General features: G+C 35.5%; 3 protein-coding genes, 1 long non-coding RNA gene and 1 pseudogene across 5 annotated transcripts; 4 read left to right on the forward strand and 1 right to left on the reverse strand.

The window, feature by feature from the left end:
* Positions 1 to 920: 920 nt before the first annotated feature.
* On the forward strand, positions 921 to 2777 carry LOC111299671 (uncharacterized). Its single transcript, XM_089758226.1, has one exon. The coding sequence runs from the start codon at positions 1100 to 1102 to the stop codon at positions 2510 to 2512; it is 1413 nt and encodes a 470-aa protein (XP_089614352.1). The 5' UTR covers positions 921 to 1099; the 3' UTR covers positions 2513 to 2777.
* Positions 2778 to 5050: 2273 nt separating this feature from the next.
* On the forward strand, positions 5051 to 9578 carry LOC111283154 (CBL-interacting serine/threonine-protein kinase 8-like). Of its 2 annotated transcripts, none has more exons than XM_022871694.2 (14): positions 5051 to 5698; positions 5973 to 6035; positions 6126 to 6197; positions 6280 to 6387; positions 6471 to 6545; positions 6659 to 6712; positions 6818 to 6943; positions 7113 to 7202; positions 7721 to 7852; positions 8010 to 8129; positions 8423 to 8539; positions 8765 to 8821; positions 8924 to 8998; positions 9190 to 9578. In XM_022871694.2, the coding sequence occupies exons 1-14, from the start codon at positions 5540 to 5542 to the stop codon at positions 9289 to 9291; spliced, it is 1350 nt and encodes a 449-aa protein (XP_022727429.2). In that variant the 5' UTR covers positions 5051 to 5539; the 3' UTR covers positions 9292 to 9578. The 2 variants fall into 2 exon arrangements, with proteins under 2 accessions (XP_022727429.2, XP_022727354.2); XM_022871619.2 differs by having other exon boundaries at positions 5112 to 5698; positions 8924 to 9028; positions 9190 to 9534.
* Positions 9579 to 10373: 795 nt separating this feature from the next.
* LOC149519570 (uncharacterized) lies at positions 10374 to 11404 on the reverse strand. Its single transcript, XR_016340854.1, has 5 exons — positions 11291 to 11404; positions 11165 to 11203; positions 10978 to 11063; positions 10677 to 10798; positions 10374 to 10445 (listed from the first exon to the last, which is right to left on the reverse strand). It is a non-coding gene; the product is annotated as an uncharacterized LOC149519570 (long non-coding RNA).
* A 2651-nt stretch (positions 11405 to 14055) lies between these two features.
* LOC111299676 (oligopeptide transporter 4-like) lies at positions 14056 to 17954 on the forward strand. The gene is made up of 6 exons (XM_089758227.1): positions 14056 to 14734; positions 15627 to 15724; positions 15910 to 16485; positions 16603 to 16855; positions 16968 to 17150; positions 17276 to 17954. Exons 1-6 carry the CDS (start codon positions 14210 to 14212, stop codon positions 17897 to 17899), a joined length of 2259 nt encoding a protein of 752 aa, XP_089614353.1. The 5' UTR covers positions 14056 to 14209; the 3' UTR covers positions 17900 to 17954.
* Positions 17955 to 21576: 3622 nt separating this feature from the next.
* On the forward strand, positions 21577 to 24860 carry LOC111299681 (oligopeptide transporter 4-like; annotated as a pseudogene).
* Positions 24861 to 25837: the final 977 nt, after the last annotated feature.

Here is a 25837-nt window from a genome sequence, read left to right on the forward strand (position 1 = left end):
TTTTTAAATGAAACACTCTTTTAATTCCAATAATCATTTTTTTCGTAATCTCAAATATATACATATAAATAAATTACAATGGTGCACAATCAAAAAAATTTCCAATTCAATAAGAAAAAAAAAGAATAAAAATCAAACTTTAATTTAAATTTTTTTCGAGTCACTTGCATTAATTCAAATGATAAAAAAGGGAGTTTTATTTTCTTCATTCAACATAGAGTTTTAAATATATGAGATTCATTTGATAATGACATACATACTATTTTTTAAAAATTTATTCATAAAACAATATCACTCTATATTAAAAATCTCTCTCTCGTTTTACTGTCAAGTAAATTTTTAACATTATCTTTAGTTTCCAAAGAAAAATCATGCTATTGTCCGATTATTATGTACTTTACCAAATTAAAATAAAAATAATTCGTGCTTAAAATTTCGTCTCCATATGATAAGTTCAAAATTTTTTAAATCAAAACTCAATTTAAGAATTTTTTTATAATGTCGGAATCAAGTTTTAAATAGTATGGTCTTAATTTGAATATATATAAATAATAATTTATTTAAAAGATTAATTTAATAAAAATATTATATTTTTATAATTAAAAATAAATAATATTTACAAATTTTATAAAATATTATATTAAATTAAAATTATTTAATTAATTTTAAATCAAATCAATTACAATTTATGAATATACAAATTAAATATAAAAAAAATAATATTTTAATATTAAATCAAATTCAAAAATAAATATTAAAAAATTAAATCAGACGAAAATTCGTCCCAATCGTCCCTAAATACAACCAATGTATGCTTGAAAAAGAAGACATTTTACACTTTTTCGCTATTGGCAACCTCATAATTGAATAATTTAGATTTACCAATTAATAAATATTTTTAATCCTTTTTTTAAAAGAGAAAAGCATTTGCTTTAACGCTTCTCAATTATTTCCCTTCTCAATCAATCCATCAGCTCTAACCTTGTCCACCACGCCAACATCACTCGTAAGCATAAGAAAGCCTCGAGTCTCCGCCGTTTTTCATTCTCTCAATGGAACCCTAAGGCTAACACCTCAAAATCCTCCCTAAAATCCTCCGATGGAAAACTTTTCCTACTCCTCTTATCCGGAATCCGGCGACTCTTCGCCTCGTTCTCGAGAAATTGACTGCGAAAACCAGTCATGGGACGAGCCGCCATCAACTAATACTAATAATAATGCTAATTATAAGGTTAAGTTTATGTGCAGTTATGGGGGCAAAATCCTGCCGCGTTCACACGATAACCAGCTCGCGTATGTCGGTGGAGATACGAAGATCCTGGCCGTGGATCGCAACATCAAGTTCTCTGCTCTCATGGCTAAGTTATCTTCGCTGTACGCTGGAGATTCTGAGTTTTGTTTCAAGTATCAACTTCCTGGTGAAGATCTTGACGCTTTGATTTCTGTTACGAATGATGAAGATCTCGAGCACATGATGTTAGAATACGACCGGTTGCATCGTGCCTCTGCGAAACCGGCCAGGTTGAGGCTGTTTTTGTTCCCGATAAATCCACCGCTGGTGGCGTCGGGGTTTGATGGGAGTGAACCGAAGTCGGAGCAGCAATGGTTCGTTGACGCCTTGAATTCGGTGCAGATTCAGAATCTGGATGGCTCTTCGCCGCGCGCTGCGGCGGTGCCGACGGAGAATCCCGATTTTCTATTCGGTTTGGATAAGGTGAAGTTGCCGGATTCGGTCCCTGCGCCGGTGGCGGCGGTTGTAAAAGAGGTGGTTGCGAAGGATGTGACGGCGGGATCGGATTGCGGATCGGAGGATCGGCACGTGATTGCAGACCCGTTGGTGTCTCCGGCAGAGATCCAGAGGCAGATCCAGGAATTGCAGAGGATGCAAATTGCTGCTACTCAAGAACAAGGCATTTTATACAGGAAAATCGATGAATCCAATCCTAGAGCTCACAGTACTCAAGATTATTATAAAATGTCAGATAAAATCGCCGCGTCACCAGCTCCAGGATCAGCTCCGTTGCGAATGCCGATGCCACAGGCATATTTCCCGGACCAGCATTTAACTACCGCTGCTTATCCAGTACCCGCGGCCACTGCAGTAGCCCCAGGAACTGATCAACCAGTTTACATAATTCCATCTCCCGCCGCTGGCGTTTATCAACAGCCTCCAACATTGCGACAAGTGACTGTACCATTTGGTCAACCTTACTACGGGGTGCAGCGGGTGGTTCAGGATGTTTACCGGGAGCAACCAGTTTACAATGCGGTGCCAACTACAAATGTTGGGGCTTACCCTGAGGGAATCTCAGTTATGCAGCCGAACGGTGGGGTTCCTGAGTCAGGGTATTTACAGGTGGCTTATGATGGGGCTGGAAGGCAGGTGTATTACACAACAGCTCCATATCAGGCGATGGCTCCGGCGGCGGCGGCGGGTGGTGTTGCACCGTTGAATCAGGATGGTAAGCTTGCTGTGAATGCTAAGGCTCCACCCCAAACTTCTTCTGTGTGATTTAAATTAAAAATATGATATTAGTTGGTTATTAAGTTATAAACATCGTATGGTACTTTGAATAAGAATGAGGACTTTTATAGGTTTTGATCAATTTTTAGGGTGGTGTTACTCTTGACATTGTTTTATGTGAATAAGAAAAGGATTTTGGTAATGTCTGTAAATTTGTTGATTACCTGATTAGTTTATTGAAACTGGGCGAGCTTTGTGGGTTATAGAATTCTTAAACCCTGCTAAAAGTAATAAAAAATTTTATTTTACTACATCTTAGGTTAGTATTCCAATGTTGACTGATTTTTAGGGGGAGAATTGCTGCTGCTGCTGGATATTGTCTGATCTCGGGGTTACCGTTTTATGTTGATTGTTGGCCCACGTTACTTTGGGATCTTCAGAACTTCCAGAAATTGCATACTTTTGGCTTGGCTTCGATATATCCTGCAATTGGCGTATTTGGGTGCCATATTTGTAACTTTAGTTAGTCTATTTCTTTAGACATCCAAGTCAAGTTGCCAGGAGCATCGAAACTGATTTTGCTTTTACTTCAATATGACATCCTATAGCCATTCTGGCAATTTTCACATTTTTTCCCTTCTAGAATGAAATGATAACAGGGGTCCATATGCACATTTAAAATGCTATTGTCTGACTTTATTTTTTTAGCTTTATCCTGCAATTTGTCCCACCCAAGGAGTCCATGTACACATTTGAAATGCCTCAGCAGCAGAAATGACTGAGTGGCATTATATTTAATGGAAATGAGCTGATCAGAAGTTATTTGAATGCAAAGAAGGAAAAACAAAAATGGAGAAATTTCATCTGGAATTTTTTGCTCAGGTCCCTTGCATCACAACTCTCTTTTTTTTTTTTTTTCTACTTTTACACGGTAATATGGCAACCATATACAGCATAGAAGTAAAGGTATGCTGTATGTGAATGGTTTATACGGCAGCAACTTAGTTTATTAGAGTTTTTAAGCCAAATGTTGTTAACAGGTAATTGTGAGTGTCTCTCACTTTGGGTCACATTTTTTGTCATTTGTGAGTTGTGACGTAATCAATACCTGCACTCCCCTCAAGCACCACCACCACCACCACCACCAGAAAAGCCCCCTCTACAGTTACCTCCGCAGCCACCACACCTCCCATGCCGGCTACTCCTAGCCAGATCTTCAGGGTCACTTCCACACCTTCCTCCCCAGGACAGGCATTACTTCCAACACTAAAGGGATTCAGGATCACCGTCCAAATCTGCCGTGGCTGCTGATTTTTGCAACACGAGCTACCACATCCACTGCAGCGACAGCAGCCGAATCCAGCTCACCTATGCACTCTCCGCATTTAGTATTTTGCACGATTTCTCCATCATTCTAATCTTCTTGTAGTTTCATTGTTCATTTTGTGAAGTACTTGAGCACTTTCTGCACCAACATCATTAACATCGGTCACTTTGTCCATCGTAGGTTAGCACTCTTTTCTTCATGATTGCAGCTTTTCCCACAGTTTTTCAAATCATCGTCCATTTCTCTTAAATTTTCTACAATGGCAGTAACACCAAAGTGCCCTCCTTGCTTGAACTTTCAGAAAAAACAAAATCCAATACAATCATGGGCAGTACCAGCGGTTCTTCATTGATCTGTTTGCGAAGATTAAAATTCAGTGATAAGTAATGGCAATTATATCTCTACAATGCCAGACTTAAAAGCTGAGCAAAGCTATAGCTTTTCCATAAGGATCTTTCTTGGAGAACTCTACAGCTATCACAAAGTGCTTTCCGCCTCTTGCTGTTACTGATTTCATACCCCCTAGTTTTTTTCCTCGAAAAGCAATCACCTGAAGCCAGAATATATGGATAAAAAATTAGGCTTTTGAAGATGAAGAAACTAATCATGCTTACTTAAGAATTATTGAATCTTGCATAATGCCTTGGGTATTTGCAGAGCCATTGCCCATTTCCGGAGTAACTTCTTAGATACTCACCCTTCGGCTTCCTTTAAACCCAAGTGTTTGGATTTTAACGTTAAATATATATATATATATATATATATTAATGTTAGGCTGTTAAACCCAAATCAGGTTTTACAGAAAAAAATAAAAATAAAAATTATTCCTTAATTTAAAATCAAACTAGTTCAATCTTAACAGTTAACACCTTTACTTCACTGAAATGATAAGATACAATAATTGGAAAAGAGCTCAAATTTCACTTGAAGCAATTTTGGGATTGAAGGTTGCAAATTAAATTAGACAAGATTAATAAAAATTTAATATATCAGTAATTCATCCAATAACTTGATGAAAAGAATCTCCATAGATAGATCGATCATAAAACGACATTATCAGTTTATCACACCAACAAATGAAACCTAAACGAGTATAAAGAACAAATCATGATAAGTAAATCCATGTATCACAAGTAAGATTTACCGATAATATATAAAAATAATTTTTTGTGTGAAAAAGTTTGAATTTTGAAGGAAAGTTCAATAACTACCTGGAAATGGAATTTCTATTTATAGAAAAAGAAAAAAGAAAAAGGAAAGTCCCTCCATTTTTCTAAAACTAAAATTTAGAAAGAAAGATTTACCATGTTAGAAAGGAGTAGTCAAGACACGGGCAAACCGACCGCCGCTAAACCCAAAATCCAAAATTTCTAAGACTAAAATTTACTCTTTTCTTTTCTTCCCTTTGGAAAACCCTACCAACATTTTATAGCCCTTCATTTTGTTTTTGTTTTTTTACAGAGAATTTTATTTCTTCTTCTTAAAATTCTAAATTCCACTTTTTTTTCCCATTTTTTTCTTTTTCTCCTGCTTTTTTTTTTGCTGCATAATATGCTTATTTATTAGTATTTAGCAATTTTAAAATCCAAAAAAGCTAAAATATTCTCACTAACGCATTGATTGAGCTTTGGTTGAGAATATCTGTTTCTTCTACATCTAAAGCTCTTTCCTTTACCATTTTTTTTCTCTCTTTTTGGTGAGAGAGAAAGTGGAATGCTAAGACTGAGAAAATCGGAAGGAAATTAGCGATGGTAGTGAGAAAAGTAGGGAAGTATGAGATTGGAAGAACAATCGGAGAAGGAACCTTCGCCAAGGTTAAGTTCGCGCAAAACACGGAGACCGGCGAAAGTGTTGCCATGAAAGTCCTCGATCGCAGCACCATTATCAAACACAAAATGGTCGATCAGGTCAATTTTCCACCTTTTCATTTCACTGACATGAAATTTTGATAATTTCAGGAGAAAGTTGTGGAATTTGTAATGAAAGAGTAGTTTTTGTGGGTCTCCTCTGTATGTAGTTTTACTGAATTAAAGGTGGATTTGATAAATTTTCATTGTTTGAATTCTAGTGTCACAGTTCTCTGGTCTAATAATTAAGCTTTAGTATGATTTGCAAGTTTGCACTCTTATTCAAGTTAATCATGAGTTTAATTTTCCTTGTTATGTTTATCAATTAATGCAGATCAAAAGGGAGATATCTATAATGAAGCTTGTTAGACATCCTTATGTTGTTCGTTTGCACGAGGCAAGTAATTTAGTAGTATTATTAGAGTATTAAATTTCGTATTTCGGAGGATTGGCTTGTTTCTAACAATGCAAATTTTGTATTTGTTAGGTCATAGCAAGTCGAACTAAGATTTATATAATCTTGGAGTTTATTACTGGTGGTGAATTGTTTGATAAAATAGTAAGCATCCTGAAACCTATTTTGATAGTACCATCAGGTTTTTGTTTTTTGCTAGTATTAAATGCGGATGGTAATCATGTAGGTTCATAATGGTCGTCTTAGTGAAGCGGAAGCTAGAAGATTCTTCCAACAGCTTATTGATGGTGTGGAATATTGCCATAGTAAGGGAGTCTATCACAGAGATTTGAAGGTGTTCCTTTTGTTAGCATCTGGAGTGTTATTTTTCTTTGTTTGGTTTCATAAATTCTGACAATTGTTTCCTTCTATATACAGCCCGAAAATCTTTTACTTGATTCCCAAGGAGATTTAAAGATTTCAGATTTTGGCCTTAGTGCGCTGCCAGAACAAGTAAGAAATTAAAGTGAAGAGTGAACTTCTTTTTTTGCATTCCTCCTTGACATTAAAATAGTTTGATGGAAGTATAATGACTCGGGTTGTTATTTGGTGATATCTATGTTTAGGGAGGTAGCCTCCTCAGGACAACATGTGGGACTCCTAACTATGTGGCACCAGAGGTAATCCTAAGAGTATTCAGCTTTTGCATTGAATATAACTTAATTTAATTGTTTATTTTCTGCTGTTGCCATGCTTCTTAAATCAACATTTCATTTCTGTTATAGGTTCTCAGTCACAAAGGGTATGATGGTGCTGTGGCAGATGTTTGGTCTTGTGGGGTCATCCTTTATGTTTTGATGGCAGGTTATCTTCCATTCGATGAGCTTGATCTCACCACTCTATACAGTAAGGTATGAACTTTTGTCACGTGTACTAGTTATGATTATTGTGTTTATCCTTCTGGATTCAGGACATATATGCCAAAAAACTTAAATATGGATGAAGGAGAAACTTTCATTTTGACATTATCAGTGCTGCATAACTGTTGTTTTATTTTTATTTATTTTTTTAAATCTGCAGATTGAGAGAGCTGAGTTTTCTTGCCCTTCTTGGTTTCCTGTGGGAGCAAAATCCTTGATTCATAGAATTCTAGACCCAAATCCTCAAACTGTAAGTACTTGTTGTCTCACAATTTTTAAATCCCTGGGCTGCATGACTACTACAATGAGTAATAACGTCATAGAAACTGATGGTGTGGATTCAAGTTATATGATGAAATGATGTCTAGGTATCCTGGAATGCACCCTAAAACAGACCAACCTAAATACCTAGTCTAGTAGAAGTTAAGATAAAAGTATATAACCTAATTAACCAAAAGAATACTATCACCTTTTTGATGGCTTAAAGGAGCCATTATTTATTTGATGCTAGTTGTTCTGATAGCCTTCATGCAGACTACCATAAAGACATGTTTTCTATATTGATTGCCTTGATTCTTTACTTTGCATAACTTATACCCGGTACAACCATGAAGGATTCTGGTTTCGTATTTGAAACTAAATGCATCTGTTCCTACCACTATATGGTATTCCTTTTATATAAGTTTTTCAGTAAATTTAATAATGGTTATAATATAGTTTTTGTTTCTGCTTGATTGTAAGAAATCTTTTTCTCCTGATTCTGTACAGCGTATTACAATTGAGCAAATCAGGAGTGATGAGTGGTTTAAGAAGAGCCATGTTCCTGTCAAACTTCTTGAGTATGAAGATATTAACTTGGATGATGTAAATGCTGTTTTTGATGATCCTGGGGTTGATAAGGTATTTAAAGCTTTAATATGCTGTAAAAGTGTAATTTGTTTTTTCCAATAAATAACTTAAACCAAGTTTCCATGCGTGTCTTTAAATTGGGTTTTGTTTGTTTGAATGCACCATTGTTATTAATTTCTAACTCTCATTTTTTAATAATATACTGTAGGACGAAAGGGGTAATGAGCCATCAGGAAATGAGGATATGGGTCCTCTGACTCTTAATGCATTTGACTTGTTTATTCTTTCTCAAGGCTTGAACCTTGCGACGCTTTTTGACCGTGGGAAGGTAGAGTTCTTTAATAAATTGTTTATATGCAGTCCTACCACTGGTGACCAGTTTTGAAGGAATTATGTGCTTTATGGTTTTTCAATCAAACAGTATGGTTAGAAATGCTGCCAGCTTTTCTTTGCTTTTTGATGTCTAATGCGATCTATTTATGAGCATTAGGTTCACTTGGCAGTCATCTCAGGAAATCATTTATGGCAATTTCTCAATATCTTGCCTTCAGGATATGTATCCTTAAGGCAGTCCAACATATGTTTTTTCCTTCTAAATTCTAATATTAAGCTCCCTGTCAGGACTCCATGAAGTATGAGACACGATTTGTCTCACAGAAGCCAGCAAAGGTTGTTCTGTCTAGCATGGAAGTTGTTGCTCAATCAATGGGCTATAAGACACACATTCGCAATTATAAGGTAGACGACTCAGGCTACTAGCCATTGCTTTTATCACATTTCGTTCTTTATTTCAATTTACATTTAGCTATTTTTCCAGTCCTAGTACTAAACAACTTTCTCTTGTTCCTTCATAACTGTTTCATTCTCAATGTTTACCAAGTATTTCATCAGTTTGACTGGAGAATAATATTGCCATTTGTATTTCCGTAGTCATCTAAACTTTGATTATGTGGTAATTTTCAGATGAGAGTTGAAGGTCTTTCAGCTAATAAGACTTCTCATTTTTCAGTTATTCTCGAAGTAGGTTTTTGTTCTCAATTCTTGGTGAATTCCACATCAGACTTTAAATTTAATCTACTAATTTCCTTTCCCTTTCCCCCTCTGATTGTTCTAAAATCGAAGGTTTTCAAGGTTGCTCCCACATTTTTTATGGTAGATATTCAAAAAGCTGCTGGTGATGCTGCAGAATATCTCAAGGTTAGTTACCTTGATTCAGTCACGTGTCAGGTTTGTTTGGTCAAGTAATCTACTTCTGACGTTTTTTATCGACATGGATACTCGGGATAGCCTTCCCTCAATTCCCAGCCCTCTTGAATAGAATCCTCTCCCTCTCTATGTTTTCTTTAGTTTTTGGATTTTGACATAAACCATGCATCTTTGTCTCACAGTTTTACAAGACATTTTGTGGCAACCTGGAGGACATCATATGGAAACCTCCTAATGAATCAAGCAAATCAAGGATCACTAAATCTAAGAGTAAAAGGCGTTAATCTGTTGCCGCATAACATTGCCAATATTTTCAGACGAGTAGGATTACAACCTCGAGGACTGTGTTACGGCGTACCTAACCTCGCATTATGTTCTTCCCCCAATTCCTCTGCTTCCCCAAAGAATAGGAATTATTTATTTCGACTTCTTTTATTTTTTGTATTGTTAGTGTTTATAAAGCTCTCTTTGTTTTGAACCATAATTTGTTTCCTTAATGCTATATGTTGTAATCATGCCAGTGCCAAGTACCTGATCTTTTATGAGATCAAATGAAGACTAATTTCAGTTATTGGCATTTTACTATTGTCTTTAAATTGATCGATAAAAATGTTCCAGAGGGAGAGCCCGACCATCATATTCCTCAGCTCCAGTGCTCAGCCTAGCATTCTCATTCCACTCGAAGATTTTCGTATGACTTGATGCATGATCCCGTCCCCTGTTTGTGTTAAGGAGCTCCACTCTTTCCAATGGGCTTTTTTTTTTGGGGGGGGGGGGGGGGGGGGCTGCTAGGGAGTAAGGATTAATTTTGACATTGTCGGTGACATTAATTCAGCCTGGATCAGAAAAAGGAATTGAATAATCAATCTTTCATAGAACATATTTTGCTACTGTATATTTGAGGCAAGAACTTCTTTCTGAAGTCAAATGCTCCAATAGGCCAAAATCAGAGCATTGACATGGACCTCAGCTCGAGCAACTTTTCAAGCATAAAAAAGTGGGGGAAAGAAAGAATGATGGAAACCTGCCATACTCCATAGTCCTCACAAGAACACCGCCCATTAACAAATTCATGGAGCCGCTGGCTACCTCGAATGATGATTTCCCTTTCATTAAGTGAGGAGATGGCCTTCATAAAATTATGGCAACCCCTGCACATCCTAATGTTCTTGATAATTCGTATTGGTGCAGCATCTGGTATGATCAAAAGGCCAACGCAGCAGCCAATTTTTCGCTATGTTGACCAGTGGAAGAGGATGTTTCTCCTCATCATCTTCACCAACTAGGTCCCAAAAAAATTAAAATTAGCTCAAAATGAAGAAAAAAACGTCCATGATTCATTCACCCTCCCCCCCCCCCCCAAAAAAAATTTGCAGGATCCAACCCAATGGCCTCTAGTGCACGCTTTTAACACAAGGACCCAGCCATGTCAATATACCTGATCAAAAAAGAATTAACAAGATTAGACATTCACCTCACACTACTAAGAATTTGTACTAAAAAGTAAAATCCCATATACCATATATAACAAATCTAAGTTTCCAATTCCATTCCCGAAAAATTACAATCAGTCTGAAATCAAATTTTGAGGACCTCATATCCATTTTCTAATTGATATTAGCAGTGAAACAAAATCGATAATATACAAAAGCAAAGTAGATTGTCTTACTCATTTCCTCCATAGAATCTAGCACCAGGCTATCCTTCACTGTATTTATTGGTCATGACAGAGCCTACAGGTTGCATCACTGAGCCGGACGTAAAATTCTCGGATGGTACAAGTTATTGTCCCTATTACTCAATAAAAGCAACAACAAAAATTTTTCTTGATCTCTCAATCAGGTAATAACTAACTAAACTTACAGAAAATGAAAATTATTTTGTTCTTTTCCAATGGATCAAATACCGATAGATTATAAAATTAAAATCAGAAGTGCGAAAAATGCTTGTCATTTGAATTGATTAAATACCTTCCATTGCCTGGCTTTCTTGAGTTCGATAATGTCAGCAATTTCAGGATCGATTTCCCCAAGTGGAGCATTCACTGATGTATTCACTGCAACATCAAACGCGTTTTTTTTTTTTTTTTCTATTAGCATAAATCACAGTTCAAGATTAAGGATCTAAACCTTCATTGAAAACAATAATAAGGCTTACGTTAGTGGGAGCTTTCTCTTTCTGTGCCGCAGCTGTCGACTGCAAATAAAAAATAAAACAAAAAAAGAGACAAATTTTAATATTAGAAGCAATGAAACAAAAAAAAAAGAAGTTTAGATTTTGGACCACGTAAAAGAGGGAGCTGCCATTCAAAAGAAGTCTGATTGGAGACTTGATGGGGGAAGAGAGTCTTTGAAGGCTCATCGCCATCGCCATTACTTGCGTTTCGAAACTCCGAAGCGTTTCGCTTGTTAACCAAAAAAGCAACAATGGAATGTCTCTGACCCCGAGGCTGGGAGTGGGTCGGTGGAGGACTGAGAAATGTGGGCTTTCACTGCAGACCACCTGTCCAGATCCGGCGACATGCGATACGAAAAAAATTTTGACTATAATTATATATGCGATTATAAAATAAAAAATATATTTTTTATATTTTTGTATATTATTATAATACGTAGTTTTTAATATAAATATAATATAAATATATACATTTTAATATTTTACGGGAATCGTGAGATCCAATCAAAGGCAGAAGTTGGTTTGGGGATGATTTTGGTTTTGCGGTGTAACGTCAATCGCTGAAACTGCCGTGTAATCATTTTTTTTATTAAGAAAATTTTGAAATAAATAAATTATTTAAATCAAGATAAAATGTATTATATTTGATAATTTAAAATAAATGATCATAAATATTTGAGATTATTTTAATAAGTGATCACTAACAAAATTTAAATTTAAAATTTTTTTATAAAAAATGATAAATTTAATCATTTAAATCAATCACTTATAAATTTCATGTAATCTGGCCGGGCAGGTGACTCGTCGTTTGAAATTTAAAATGGTAAGGGCGGAACCGGATCAGCCAAGCCTAGCCCATTACAATAGGAAATTGGTTTGGGAGGACCCAAACCTCTAGACCTGACTCCAGATTAGGTCGAACTGGACCAACCAATCATAGTCGGCTAAGGTGGGCATTAGTTTGGATAGAAGACTAAATTTAAAACGCCAAGCCCAATATTAACTGGATTTGACATGCATCTTCGGTTCAAATAAATCATGACTATAATCGTCTTTTTCTGTATTTAACTTATAATTTAGTAAGCTAAAAATAACAATTGAAAAGTGGTTTTAATCTAAGTTTATTTCAATTGATTTGTATGATTATTTTTAAAAAATATACAGCTACGAGTTCTTTCTTTATCTTTAAATTTTAATAGTTTATTAAAAACAAAAGTCTTTTTTTTTTTTAACAAGGCACTTGCTAATTAACATAAGGCATTTTTATAGTAATTTCTCATATACACTATCTTTCTATATTTTTCATAGCATAAATTTTGTAGCATAGCAATTTCATTCCCCAACAATCATACGCACATGCTTTTGTTTTGTTTTATTCTTTAATATGATGCAGATTTGATTGAATTGTGTTTAATTTAAAATTATTGAACCAAATAAGGTGAAGTGAAAAATCAGTCACGATTGAACAAAAATTGAAAATGATATCGTAAAAATAAAATTAAAAAATTTTAAGGGATGGTGCAAAGTTCATATTTGGATTGATTAATCAAAATGATCTCATTAATCCAGGAAAAAAAAATTCAAAGGTGCCCACATTCTGGCCAAGAGGATTTTGTTTGTATTTTAATTTTTAACCTTTTCCTAATGTAATTTTTGGAAACTATAGAATCTTTAGCCGTTTGTTATAAGTCAGGCAATACATATTTGGTGCATGCCGTCCCACAACTAGTGATGGTAACGGGTCGAGTTGGAGTGAATTTTTATTCGTTTCAAATTAGATCTAATTTTAAACATATAAAATCTGTATCCAATTCGATAAATTTTTTTATTTTTGATATCCGAATTCGATCCGATCCGATATTATATAAAATTGAATTCGATCCGACTCAATCTCAAATTTAATAAAATATTATTTTTAATATAAATATAAAATTAAATATATATAAAAATATATAAAATTAAATATAAAATTAAATAAATAATTTTTTATATATATTAGATCGAGTAGGATCGAGTTTACCTAAAACTCGATTTCGATCGGAATCCAAAATTTTTTTATATCATCTAATTTTATCCGACCTGATACTCAATTAATAAAAAAAAACAATCCTAAAAAATTAGATCAAATCAAAATTTATTAATTTCGAATATTTTTACTTTCTCTGCCCACAACGCAACGCTACATTGAAAACGACCTCCCTTTTGTTCGAATCTTCGATTTATTTCCAAACTGATGGAACCCCTTTGAATTTAACCATTTTGTTTTGTACCTTTGCAATTATTGAAGAAGACAATTTTGCCTTCGTGATAGGAAATCACTCTTAAAAAAATGTAAAGCTGATTTTGTACGGCTGCCCAAAAATGATATAATATTTTATTTTGTATAAAATTTTAAAAATTTTGTTAAATTTTAATTTAGAGATGATGTGTAAAATTTAAAAGTAAATAGATTATTTAGACTCTCGTATTAATGTAAGATATGTTGTATTTGATAATTTAAAATAAATGATTGTAAATCATACATTTAAAATGACTATAATAAGTAGTTATCAATAAGATTCGAACTTAAAATTTTTTTATAAAAAAAAAATAAATCTAACCAATTAAATCAATCATTTATTGATAAATTTTAATTTTTATTAATTATAATTTTTTTCTCAAATTACCTCTGCTATAAAAAGAGAGATGATATACATTTACGTATTTAAAAGTAATAAAAGAAAAAAAAACATATTAACGTATGTAATATACATTTAGGAACTCACATAATAAATATTTTAGTATTTTTATTTAATCTTTATAATGAAAACAAATATATGTGTATTATTTGACTAAATATTTTAATACATGTAATATTGTCTTTCTTTTTTTTTAATCACTAATGGACGATGACTGCAAATATACTTACGGGCGCAAGGAAAATTGCAGCAAAAACATTGAGTTAGAAGTGACATTGATGTGTTAAATAAGAAGCAGCATTGTAGCTAAGACTCCATAATTTTTCTTTGGTTTGATTAGTCTCTCTCTATGGGAACCATTGAAATAGAAGCAAGACCAAAACTAGATGAGAAAGTAATCAAAGAGCAGACTATGATCGACGAAGGCGAGCTCTCTCCGATTGAAGAAGTTCGTCTAACAGTGCCTAATACCGATGACCCTTCACTCCCAGTATGGACTTTCCGGATGTGGTTCCTGGGTCTCTTCTCTTGTGCGCTTCTGTCATTCCTGAACCAGTTCTTCGGCTACCGATCGGAACCGCTCGTCATCACCCAAATAACTGTCCAGGTTGCGACCCTCCCCATCGGAAGGTTCATGGCTTCTGTACTTCCTACGACTAAGTTTCGTATCCCTGGATATGGTTCAAGGGAGTTCTCGCTTAACCCGGGACCTTTTAACATGAAGGAGCACGTTTTGATTACCATATTTGCTAACGCTGGGAGTGCTTTTGGGGACGGTACTGCTTATGCTGTTGGCATTGTCACCATTATCAAAGCATTTTATGAGAGGAGTATCTCTTTCTTGGCTGGTTGGCTTCTTATCATTACTACACAGGTTGCTTTACTCTTCTTTTAGCCTTCAAAGTTTGTGTTAATGAGGTCTGGTAACAGTTTTGAAAGAAGGGGCTGAGACAGATGCCGATCCACAAGTTTTTTTTAGGTGTCTACTTTAATATATAAAAAATTACCAACAAATTTACTAATTTTGTATAGGAAAAGGATGTTTAGAAAAAAAATTTTGAAACATTCGAAAAAAATTTTCCTTCAAATTTTTTTTATTTTACAATTTTAAAATGTTCAGAAAAAATTTCGGAGCTTTTTAGAAAAAATTTTCTCTTCAAATTTTAGGATTTTACAAGTTTTTTGGGACTGTCCATAAATAAAGGGTGTGGGTGAGAGAATGAAATGAGAAGTTCTCAGGTTTAAATTAGCTTTCATTTTGTTGATGATATTTGGAGGGATGACTGGGTGCTTTGCTGGAACGTTGCTGGGATGTTTACTTGTAAGGCAAAGAACTGTCAGAGGACGTCGGATTTAAGACTTGGGAGCTCATTCTTATGGTCAATTCAGTCAACACGAAAGAGATAAAGAATGAAGGGAGGAAAACAAAGAACTGAGGAGTAAGTAGAAGGGTAGAATAATGTACCTAAGCTCCAACTTTACCTTTTACAGTGAGGGAGTAATGCTTGAGTGTTGGCGATCAGGTCAAGTACTTGATGAGTGTTGACGGGTACTGATCTTGGCGGTCAGATGATTGTCTTTAGGGGTATAACACATTTGATTTGATTTATGTAATGGAGACAAAAGAACGAAGAGATATATATCTGAATCATTTTTCTTTTCAAAGTTTAGCTAGCAATCACAGTTTGTTTTGGGTTTGGTTTTTTTATTTTTGTTATTTTAATTAATTAGGTTCATTGGCATAAGGTGCGGTGTGTTGAGTGCAGGTTATGGGATATGGTTGGGCAGGGCTCCTGAGGAAGTATGTGGTTGAGCCGGCGCATATGTGGTGGCCCTCTACCCTTGTTCAAATTTCTCTCTTCAGGTAATTCAAGTTTTCAGAATTATATTCACAATTTGATAACATGCATTTTCTTGGTTTTTTTTTTTTTTCTTTTGATATGTCATATACTTTCATTATTCAGTGAAACATTCATCAATGGTGAGAGTTCCATATAAACTAATGCTATAGATTGGCGATCCTGATGAATTTTACTGCTGATATTCCAGGACTTTGCATGAAAAGGAAGAAAATGATGGCAAGCGCCGCATATCACGAGTGAAATTCTTTATGATTGCCTTAGTTTGTAGCTTCTGCTGGTATGTGTTCCCAGGGTACCTCTTCCAAACCTTGCAAAGCATCTCCTTGGTGTGCTTGGCCTTCCCCCATTCAGTAACTGCCCACCAAATCGGCTCAGGCATGAGTGGTCTTGGCTTAGGGGCCTTTACACTTGACTGGACAACAGTAGCCTCCTTCTTGTTTAGCCCACTTATTTCTCCCTTCTTCGCCATTGTAAATGTCTTCCTAGGATATGCCTTGATGATTTATCTAGTGATACCAGTATCTTACTGGGGGCTAAACCTGTACAATGCAAAAACTTTTCCCCTACTTTCGACTGACTTGTTCACATCACAAGGTCAGTTGTATAACATTACAATGATTGTTAACGACAAATTCAAGCTAGATTTGCCACAATATGAGAAGTTAGGAAGGATCCATTTGAGCACTTTTTTCGCTCTCACCTATGGATTTGGGTTCGCCACTATTGCAGCCACAGTAACACATGTGGCTCTGTTCTATGGAAGGTAATTCGTTAGTACTATTTCAGAATGAAGATTCATTGTTCAAAATGCAGTTTTCAATTTATCATTTAATATCTACTACAGCAGCATCTTAAGTAAAGATGATCATGTTAATTACAGGGAAATTTATAGTAGATTCAAAGCTTCTTCGAGGGAAAAGGCCGATGTACACACTAGGTTGATGAAGAACTATAAGGACATACCTTCATGGTGGTTTTATTTGCTTCTTATAGTTTCAATTATTATTGGTCTTGCACTCTGCATCGTCCTTAAAAAGGATGTCCAAATGCCTTGGTGGGGACTGATATTTGCCGCTGTTTTTGCCTTCTTTTTCACCCTGCCTATCAGCATTATAACCGCCACTACAAATCAAGTAATTTAAGATGGAAATTTTGCTAAGCTATACTTTTTTAAATGTCCACTTATTTGTCTGTTGTGTTTACTTTAAGATCCTAATTGACAATGTTTATGTTTTCTTCCTGCAGTCACCAGGGCTAAATATCATTACAGAGTACATAATGGGAGCAATATTGCCTGGAGAACCAATAACCAATGTCTGTTTTAAGACCTATGGATTCATAAGTATGGCTCAGGCAGTTGCTTTTCTTAGTGATTTCAAGCTCGGCCATTACATGAAAATCCCTCCGAGATCTATGTTCCTGGTTCAGGTATTATAATTTATTGCTTTATACTTAAAAGTTAAATCTTGTTCTTAAGACTAGCTCATATTTATTTTTCTGCTCTACTTTCCATAATTCTCTTACATTGTTCCACTGTTGAATTTGCATATCAGTTCATTGGGACCGTTTTAGCAGGAACAATTAACCTTGGTGTGGCCTGGTGGCTTCTAACTTCTGTCGAACACATATGCCAGCGACATCTTCTACCAGCAAATAGTCCTTGGACATGCCCTGGAGACAGAGTCTTCTTTGATGCCTCTGTTATCTGGGGTTTGGTTGGACCTAAGCGAATTTTTGGCTCCCTCGGACAGTACTCAGCACTGAACTGGTTCTTCCTGGGAGGACTTTTAGGACCAGTTGTCGTATGGCTCTTGCACAAGGCGTTTCCCAGTCAGACTTGGATTCCCCTTATCAATCTGCCAGTGCTTTTAGGAGCAACTGGCATACCACCAGCATCACCAGTGAACTATACTTCCTGGATTTTGGTTGGAACTATCTTCAACTTCTTCGTCTTCAGGTATCGAAAGCAGTGGTGGCAAAGGTATAACTACATTCTCTCAGCAGCACTGGATGCAGGAGTAGCATTCATGACAATCCTACTTTACTTTGCATTGGGCATTGAGAATAAGAGTGTGAACTGGTGGGGTGCCAGTCCTCATAATTTTCCAGAGCATTGTGATCTAGCAACTTGCCCCACTGCAAAGGGGATATCAGTAGATGGGTGCCCAACCTTTTAAGTTTCATATTTCCTTGTTATGTTCATACTTAATCATAGTGTACTCTATTAGAATATGCTACTTTATTGTTCAGAAAGTCTCAGCAAGTCAAAGAACAAAAAAAAAAAAAAAAAAGGGTTTAACGAAAATTTTATATGATTTATAATTAGCTGGGTTGGCGAACAATTATGCATGCAAGTCTATATTTATAGTTGTTAGTAGCATTATTATTAGTAGCTTTTAATCAATAATTATTAACTTAAATTAACTAACTTTTAAAAGTTTTATATAAAAAATAATTGTAGTAATTTAAAATTCGAATGAAAATAATTTTGCTAGTACAATTTTGATAGCAGATAAATTCGAAATTTAGTTCTTTTACTTGGTTCATGCCAGGCACAACAAATTGAGATGAAAAATTAGAAGTATTAACAAGTTCGACATGAAGTGGGTAAAACTTTCCTCGCTTTCATTTTTTTATATTATATTTATTTTTGTATTAATATTCAATAAATATTTTAAATTTATTTTTGTCTTATGAATATTTGATAGGTATGAATAATCATTGTATCTTAAATTTTTTAAAAAAATAAAAAATAAAAAATATTTTATTAATTTTTATCTTACATATTTATATAATGTTTTATAAATATAATTTTTAAATTAAAAAAATTTTATTTTCTTTATTTTTCTATTTTAATCTTATGTATTTATATAATTTTGTGTAAATATATTTTTAAATTAAAATATATTAATTTTAATTAATCTAAAATAAAATTTTATATTATTAAATAAAAAATTATTTACTAAATATATATAAAATATTAATGCAAAACAAGTATTATATTATTTTTTCCATATCCCATAAAAAATTTAAGAATATACCGATTCCCTTTCAACCCAAAGTTTAATACACATTATTACCTCTATTCGAATAAAATATCCTTTTCCCATTGATTATGTTAACATTGACGTCCCTATTGAAGACACAGGTCCCCTACCAACCCAAACCGAAAATTTTCCCACAGGTTAAGAATATCCTCCGCCTTCCCCATTCAGGTGGCCTCACTCCCTGTGGGAAAGTTGCTGGCCAGATTGCTCCCAAACACCAAGTTTAAGATCCCGGAAACCGAGAATTTACGCTTAACCCAGGTCTGTTTAACGTTAAAGAACATGTCTTGGTCTCTTTTTCCGCTAATGCTGGGGCTGCGTTTTGAGGCGGCACGGCTTATGCTATTAATATCGTGAATATTTATTCGGGCTTTTTATCATAAAAGATTAGTTTTTTGTCTAGTTGGATTCTAGTCATCAACATGCTGTACATAGGTGAAAATTCCCACTCTTTCAAATATATATATATATATACACATCATTCTTGAAACTCCTTTTTTTCACTTTTTTCAGTACGTAGTGCAAATTGTAACATATGGGCAGGTTTTGGGTAGGGATGGGAGGGGATTATGAGGAAGTTCGTGGTGGAACCTGCACAAATGTGGCGGCCAAGTTGCCTGGTTCAGGTTTTTCTTTTTAGGTAAAAGAACAGTACTTTCATTTATCCATTGGCGTATGCCTCTTGATCCTTGTGAATTTGAAATTCGATTTTTTTAATCAGTTCCTTATGTTCTTATCTTATCTGGTACACTAGTTTAATCAACTAAAATACATTGGGTTTTTACATTTTAGCCTGGTTAATTTGGTGGATTTGACATCGACCTCGTATGCTACGTCCGATCACTATACAAGTTGAGACAACTGGGTTTCTGGTATGTATCGAAGGTTCATATCTTGCTTGGAGCCAGAATAGAGCACCAAATTATTTTGGAAGTTGGAATCCAACGTAAATTAAACTTAGTACTTAGTAGGAAAGTAAATAGCTAGGGATATATAGTTTACTGGACAGTACTCCTGGATTAAATAAATAATAATGAGCAGATTTTACTCCTTAGTTCGATATTAAAGTTAAAATTTCTCTTTTTATGGAATAACACGGTTTTGAAATTGCATATTTTGATTGTTAATGCACGAAGCAGATGCATGAGAAAGAAAGCAGTAGCATTTTCCGAGGGAAATTCTTCTTGATTGCAGTTATTTGCAGCTTCTCCTGGTATGTGTTTCCAGGTTACCTTTTCGCCACATTGCCAGCCATTTCTTTGATCTGCTGGACATTTCCCAAGTCAGTAACAGCCCAGCAGATCGGATCAGGCATGCGAGGGATTGGCATTGGATCGTCCTTTGCCCTTGATTGGTCAGTCATTGCCTTCTTCCTTGGCAGCCCTCCGTTCACCCACTTCTTCGCACTTGATTGGTGGAGTACTCAGACTTTTGTATGTGATTGTAGTATTATAGAAGTGCGGGCTGCCATTGCAGATCCAAGTCGGAAATTTGTTTGAGGTTGGTTTTGGTTTGCGGTCGTTGAAATTGCCACGTAATCATTTTAAAATGACCGCGGTGGGTGACCGGATCTCAACGTTGTCGTTTGCAATTTAAAAAGTTAAAGGCAAAACCGGATCAGTCAAGCCTAGCCCATTACGATAAAAAATTGGTTTGGGAGGAAGCCCAACCTCTAGGTCTGGCTCAATATTAGGTCGAACAAGACCAACCAATCAGAGTCCGCAAAAGTGGGCACTAGTTTGGATAGAAGCCTAAATTTAAAAGGCCAGGCCCAATCTTAACTAGATGTGAAATGCATCTTTGGTTAAAGGAAAGCATAATTATAATTTTAGTATGCTAAAAAAAATAATTGAAAAGTCTTTTTTTTTTTTTATGAAAATGATACATACTACTTAAAATTTATTAAAAATTGAAAATAATTAAAAATATAAACTAAATATCAATCTCTTAATTTCATTTATAAAATAAAAAAATTACTATCAATGTATAAAAACGAACTTTTTTTATAACATAAAATACGTAGCATATTACTTCATTCTCTATGGCATGCACGTACTTTTTTTTTTCTTTTGATATGATACAAATTTTATTAAAGTTTCGTTCCAAACAGGCTGAACTGAGAAATCAGTCTCGAAAGTATATGAGTTGAAAAACCATTAAAGATAAAATTGAAAATTATATAGTGAAAATAAAATTAAAAAGTTTTAAGGGATGGTGCAAAATTCATATTTGGATTAATTAATCAAAATGATCTCATTTATCCAGAAAAAAAAATACAAAGATGCCCATATCTAGTTTTTCCTGGAGACAAATGCTGGCCAAGAGGATTTAGTTTGTATTGTAATTTTTAACCTTTTCCTAATGTAATTTTCGGAAACTATGGAATTTTAGAATCTTTAGCCGTTTTATCAACGCATATTATGTATTGTGCATGCTGTCCTACAATGTAAAGCTACGTTCATGAGCAGGTATGCGATTATCTACCATAATTATAAACACTAATACCAATTAACTACTAAAAAGCAGACACTTTGGGGACGACCTCTCTTTTGTTAATTCTCTTTAATTTATTTTCAAACTGATTTTAAACCTTTGATTAACCACTTAATTTGTACCTTTGCAAACAATTCTTATTGAAGCAAACAATTTTAACAATCCTTTGCTTCATGATGTCGAAATCACCGTTCAAAAAAGTAAGACTAAGATTTTGTCTGGCCGATCTCGAGCATTGAATAAAATGTGACATTGATGTGCTTAGAAAGAAGGGGCAATCATTTGTTTCTCTTTGGTTTGATTGCTCTCTCTCTATGGGAACTGCGGGAATAGAAGCATCACCGAGACTAGATGAAAAAGTACTCAAAGAGCAGACTATAATTGACGAAAGTGAGCTCTCTCCGATACAAGAAGTTCGTCTAACAGTGCGCAACACCGATGACCCTTCACTCCCAGTATGGACTTTCCGAATGTGGTTCCCAGGTCTTTTCTCTTGTGCGCTTCTTTCATTCCTGAACAAGTTCTTCGGCTACCGAACGGAGCCGCTCGTCATCACCCAAATCACTGTCCAGGTTGCGACCCTCCCCATTGGAAGGTTCATGGCTTCTGTTCTTCCTACAACTAATTTCGTATACCTGGGTTTGGTTCAAGGGAATTCTCGTTTAACCAGGGACCTTTTAACTAGAAGGAGCATGTTTTGATTACGATATTTGCTAATGCTGGGAGTGGTTTTGGGGACGGCATTGCTTATGCTGTTGGTATTGTCACCGTTATCAAAGCATTTTATGCGAGGCATATCTCTTTCTTGGCCGGTTGGCTTCTTATCATTACTACACAGGTTGGTTTACTCTACTTTTAGCGTTCAAAGTATGTGTATGCGTGGTAGCAGTTTTGAAAGAAGGGGCTGAGACCCTGAGACTATGGAATGAGACGTTATCAGGTTTAAATCAATTTTCATTTGATTCGATATAAAGTAATGTAGAAAAAAGAACGAAGAGATATACATCTGAATTATTTTTCTTTTCAAAGTTTAGCTAGCAATACTACCACAGTTTGTTTTGGGTTTGGTTATTATTATTATTTTTTAATTGATTAGGTTAATTAGAATATGGTGTGGTGTGTTGAGTGCAGGTTATGGGATATGGTTGGGCAGGGCTCCTGAGGAAATACGTGGTCGAGCCGGCGCAATTGTGCTGGCCCTCTACCCTTGTTCAAATTTCTCTCTTCAGGTAATTCAAGTTTTCAGAATTATATTACACAATTAGATAACACGCATTTTCTTGGGGTTTTTTTTTTTTTTTTGGCTTTTGATATGTTATATACTTTCATTATTCAGTTAAACATTCATCAATAGTCAGAGTTCTATATAAACTAGTGCTATAAAATGGCGATCCTGACGAATTTTACTACTGATATTCCAGGACTTTGCATGAAAAGGAAGAAAATGATGGCAAACGCCGCATATCACGAGTGAAATTCTTTATCATTGCATCACTTAGTAGCTTCAGCTCGTATGTGTTCCCGGGGTACCTCTTCCAAACCTTGCAAAGCATCTCCTTCTTGTGCTTGGCCTTCCCCAATTCAGTAACTGCCCACCAAATCGGCTCAGGCATGAGTGGTATTGGTTTAGGGGCCTTTACACTTGACTGGACAACGGTAGCCTCCTTCTTGTTTAGCCCACTTATTTCTCCCTTTTTTGCCTTTGTAAATGTCTTCCTAGGATATGCTTTGATGGTTTATCTAGTGATACCAGTGTCTTACTGGTGGCTAAACCTGTACAATGCAAAAACTCTTCCCCTACCTTCGACAGGGTTGTTCACATCACAAGGTCAGTTGAATAATATTACATTGATTGTTAACGACAAATTCAAGCTAGATTTGCCCGCATATGAGAAGTTAGGAAGGATCCATTTGAGCACTTTCTTTGCTCCCACCAACGGATTTGGGTTCGCCACCATTGCAGCCACAGTATCACATGTGGCCTTGTTCTATGGAAGGTAATCTGTTACTACTATTTCAGAAGGAAGATTCATTGCTCAAATTGCAGTTTCAATTTATCATTTAATATCTACTAAAGCAACATCTAAAGTGTTACAGGGAAATTTATAGTAAATACCGAGCTTCTTCCAGGGAAAAGCCTGATTTACACACTAGGTTGATGAGGAACTACAGGGACATACCTTCATGGTTGTTTTATTTGCTTCTTATTGACTCAATTATTGTTGGTCTTGCACTCTGCATCTTCCTTAAAAAAGATGTCCAGATGCCTTGGTGGGGACCGATATTTGCTACTGTTTTTGCCTTCTTTTTCACCTTTCCTATCAGCATTATAAAGGCTACCACAAATCAAGTAATTTAAGATGGAAATTTTGCTGATCTAGACTTTTTGGAATTTCCACTTATTAGTCTATTATATTTACTGTAAGATCTTAATTAATGAATGTTTATGTTTTCTCCCTGCAGACACCAGGCATAAATATCATTACAGAGTACATAATGGGAACAATATTGCCAGGAGAACCAATAACCAATGTCTGTTCTAAGATTTATGGGTGTGCAAGCATGGCTCAGGCAGTTGCTTTTCTTAGTGATTTCAAGCTCGCCCATTACATCAAAATACCTCCGAGATCAATGTTCCTGGTTCAGGTATTATAATTTATCTCTTTATACTTGAATCTTTTTCTTAGGACTAACAGATATTTATTTTTCTGCATCTATCTTCCATAATTCTCTTACAACGTTCCAATGCTGTATTTGCATATCAGTTCATTGGGACCGTTTTAGCAGGAACAGTCAACCTTGGTGTGGCCTGGTGGCTTCTAACGTCTGTCGATAACATATGCAACCGAAATCTTCTCCCAGCAAATAGTCCTTGGAGATGCCCCGGTGACAGAGTCTTCTTTGATGCATCTGTGATCTGGGGTTTGGTTGGACCTAAGCGAATTTTCGGCTCTCTTGGACAGTACTCAACACTGAACTGGTTCTTCCTGGAAGGACTTTTGGGACCAGTTGTTGTATGGCTCTTGCACAAGGCATTTCCCAGTCAGACTTTGATTCCCCTTATCAATCTGCCAGTGCTTTTAGCTGCAACTGGCATGCCACCAGTATCACCATTGAACTACACTACCGGGATTTTGGTTAGAACTATCTTCAACTTCTTCGTCTTCAGGTACAGAAAGCAGTGGTGGCAGAGGTATAACTATATTCTATCAGCAGCATTGGATGCAGGAGTAGCATTCATGACAATCCTTCTTTACTTTGCACTGGGCATTGAGAATAAGAGTTTGAACTGGAGGGGTGCCAGTACTCATTACTTTCCAGTGCACTGTGATCTAGCAACTTGCCCCACTGCAAAGGGGATATCAGTTTATGGCTGCCCAACATTTTAAGCTTCATATTTCCTTGATATGTTCTTGCTTAATAATAGTGTACTCTATTAGAATCTGCTACTTTATTGTTCTTTTGAAGGTCTCAGCCAGTCAAAGAATAAAAAAAAAAAAAAATCAAGCTTAATGAAAATTTTGTATGTTTTATAATTAGCTGGGTTGGCTAAACAATTTTGCATGTTAAGTTGATTTTATAGTTGTTAATAGCATTATTATTCACTCTACAAAATAGGTCAGTGATTGCATAACTTAATCGCTAGATTAAAAAGTTTTCATCCTTTCCTTTTTTTATCGTGATCTTACCAAGTAAAACCTCACACGGTGAATGATTCAAGTCAAGAGTACTGATTTCCATAATCGCAACCTTTCAAAGCGGAGCCCTGGTGGGGTGACTCATAATTTCTTGCACAGTAAGGAAGGAATGCTGAGATAGAATCCTACATATGTCCCAAAATTGCTTAATCTTATCCATCTGCTCTAGCCTTCATAATTCCACAAAGCTTTCCCTAACCTGAAATGGATCCCACTGATCAATCTTCCAGTACCCTTGGAAGCAAAAACTGCAATGCCACCGGCAACATCATTGAACTTCAATTGCTAGCTTATTATTAGAGCCGTCTTCAATTATTATATTTTTAAATGTCGAAAAGGTTGGCAGCAGACGTACAGTTATGTTCTCTCCTCAGCCTTGGATGCTGGATTGGCTTTCATGGGAGTGCTCTTATATTTCCCATTGACCATGCAAGATATTAGCCTATCCTGGTGGGGAGGTGAAGGCGAGCACTGTGATCTCGCTTCCTGTCCAACTGCCATAGACATAGTTGTAGAGGGCTGTCCACTCCTCTTTATTAGATTCATTTGAACTTCAACATCAAATACTTTAGGCTTCCAGCACTCTACGTTGTCATAATTAGCAGATTCTCAAGAAAGAAATTTTAAAAAAAGAAAAAGTACTTGTAAATCTAGCAACTGTTTTCTTTTTCTTTGTTAAATATATTATGTTTCTATATTGTTTTTCTTCTCTGCATGTAGAAGAGCTTACAAATCATCAATCCATGCACTTGCTTGAGCACTGTACCCACACTGCAACACATGAAACAATCTTCGCTCCCCTCCATGAACAAAATTAAAATAGAAGAAAAAACCGAAGAGAAAGGAAAGAAACGTAAAGGGATATATGATATATATC

This window comes from Durio zibethinus, chromosome 3 (genome assembly GCF_047325235.1).
Source record: "Durio zibethinus cultivar Kanyao isolate XHJ-2024 chromosome 3, ASM4732523v1, whole genome shotgun sequence".
NCBI classification, from domain to species: domain Eukaryota; kingdom Viridiplantae; phylum Streptophyta; class Magnoliopsida; order Malvales; family Malvaceae; genus Durio; species Durio zibethinus.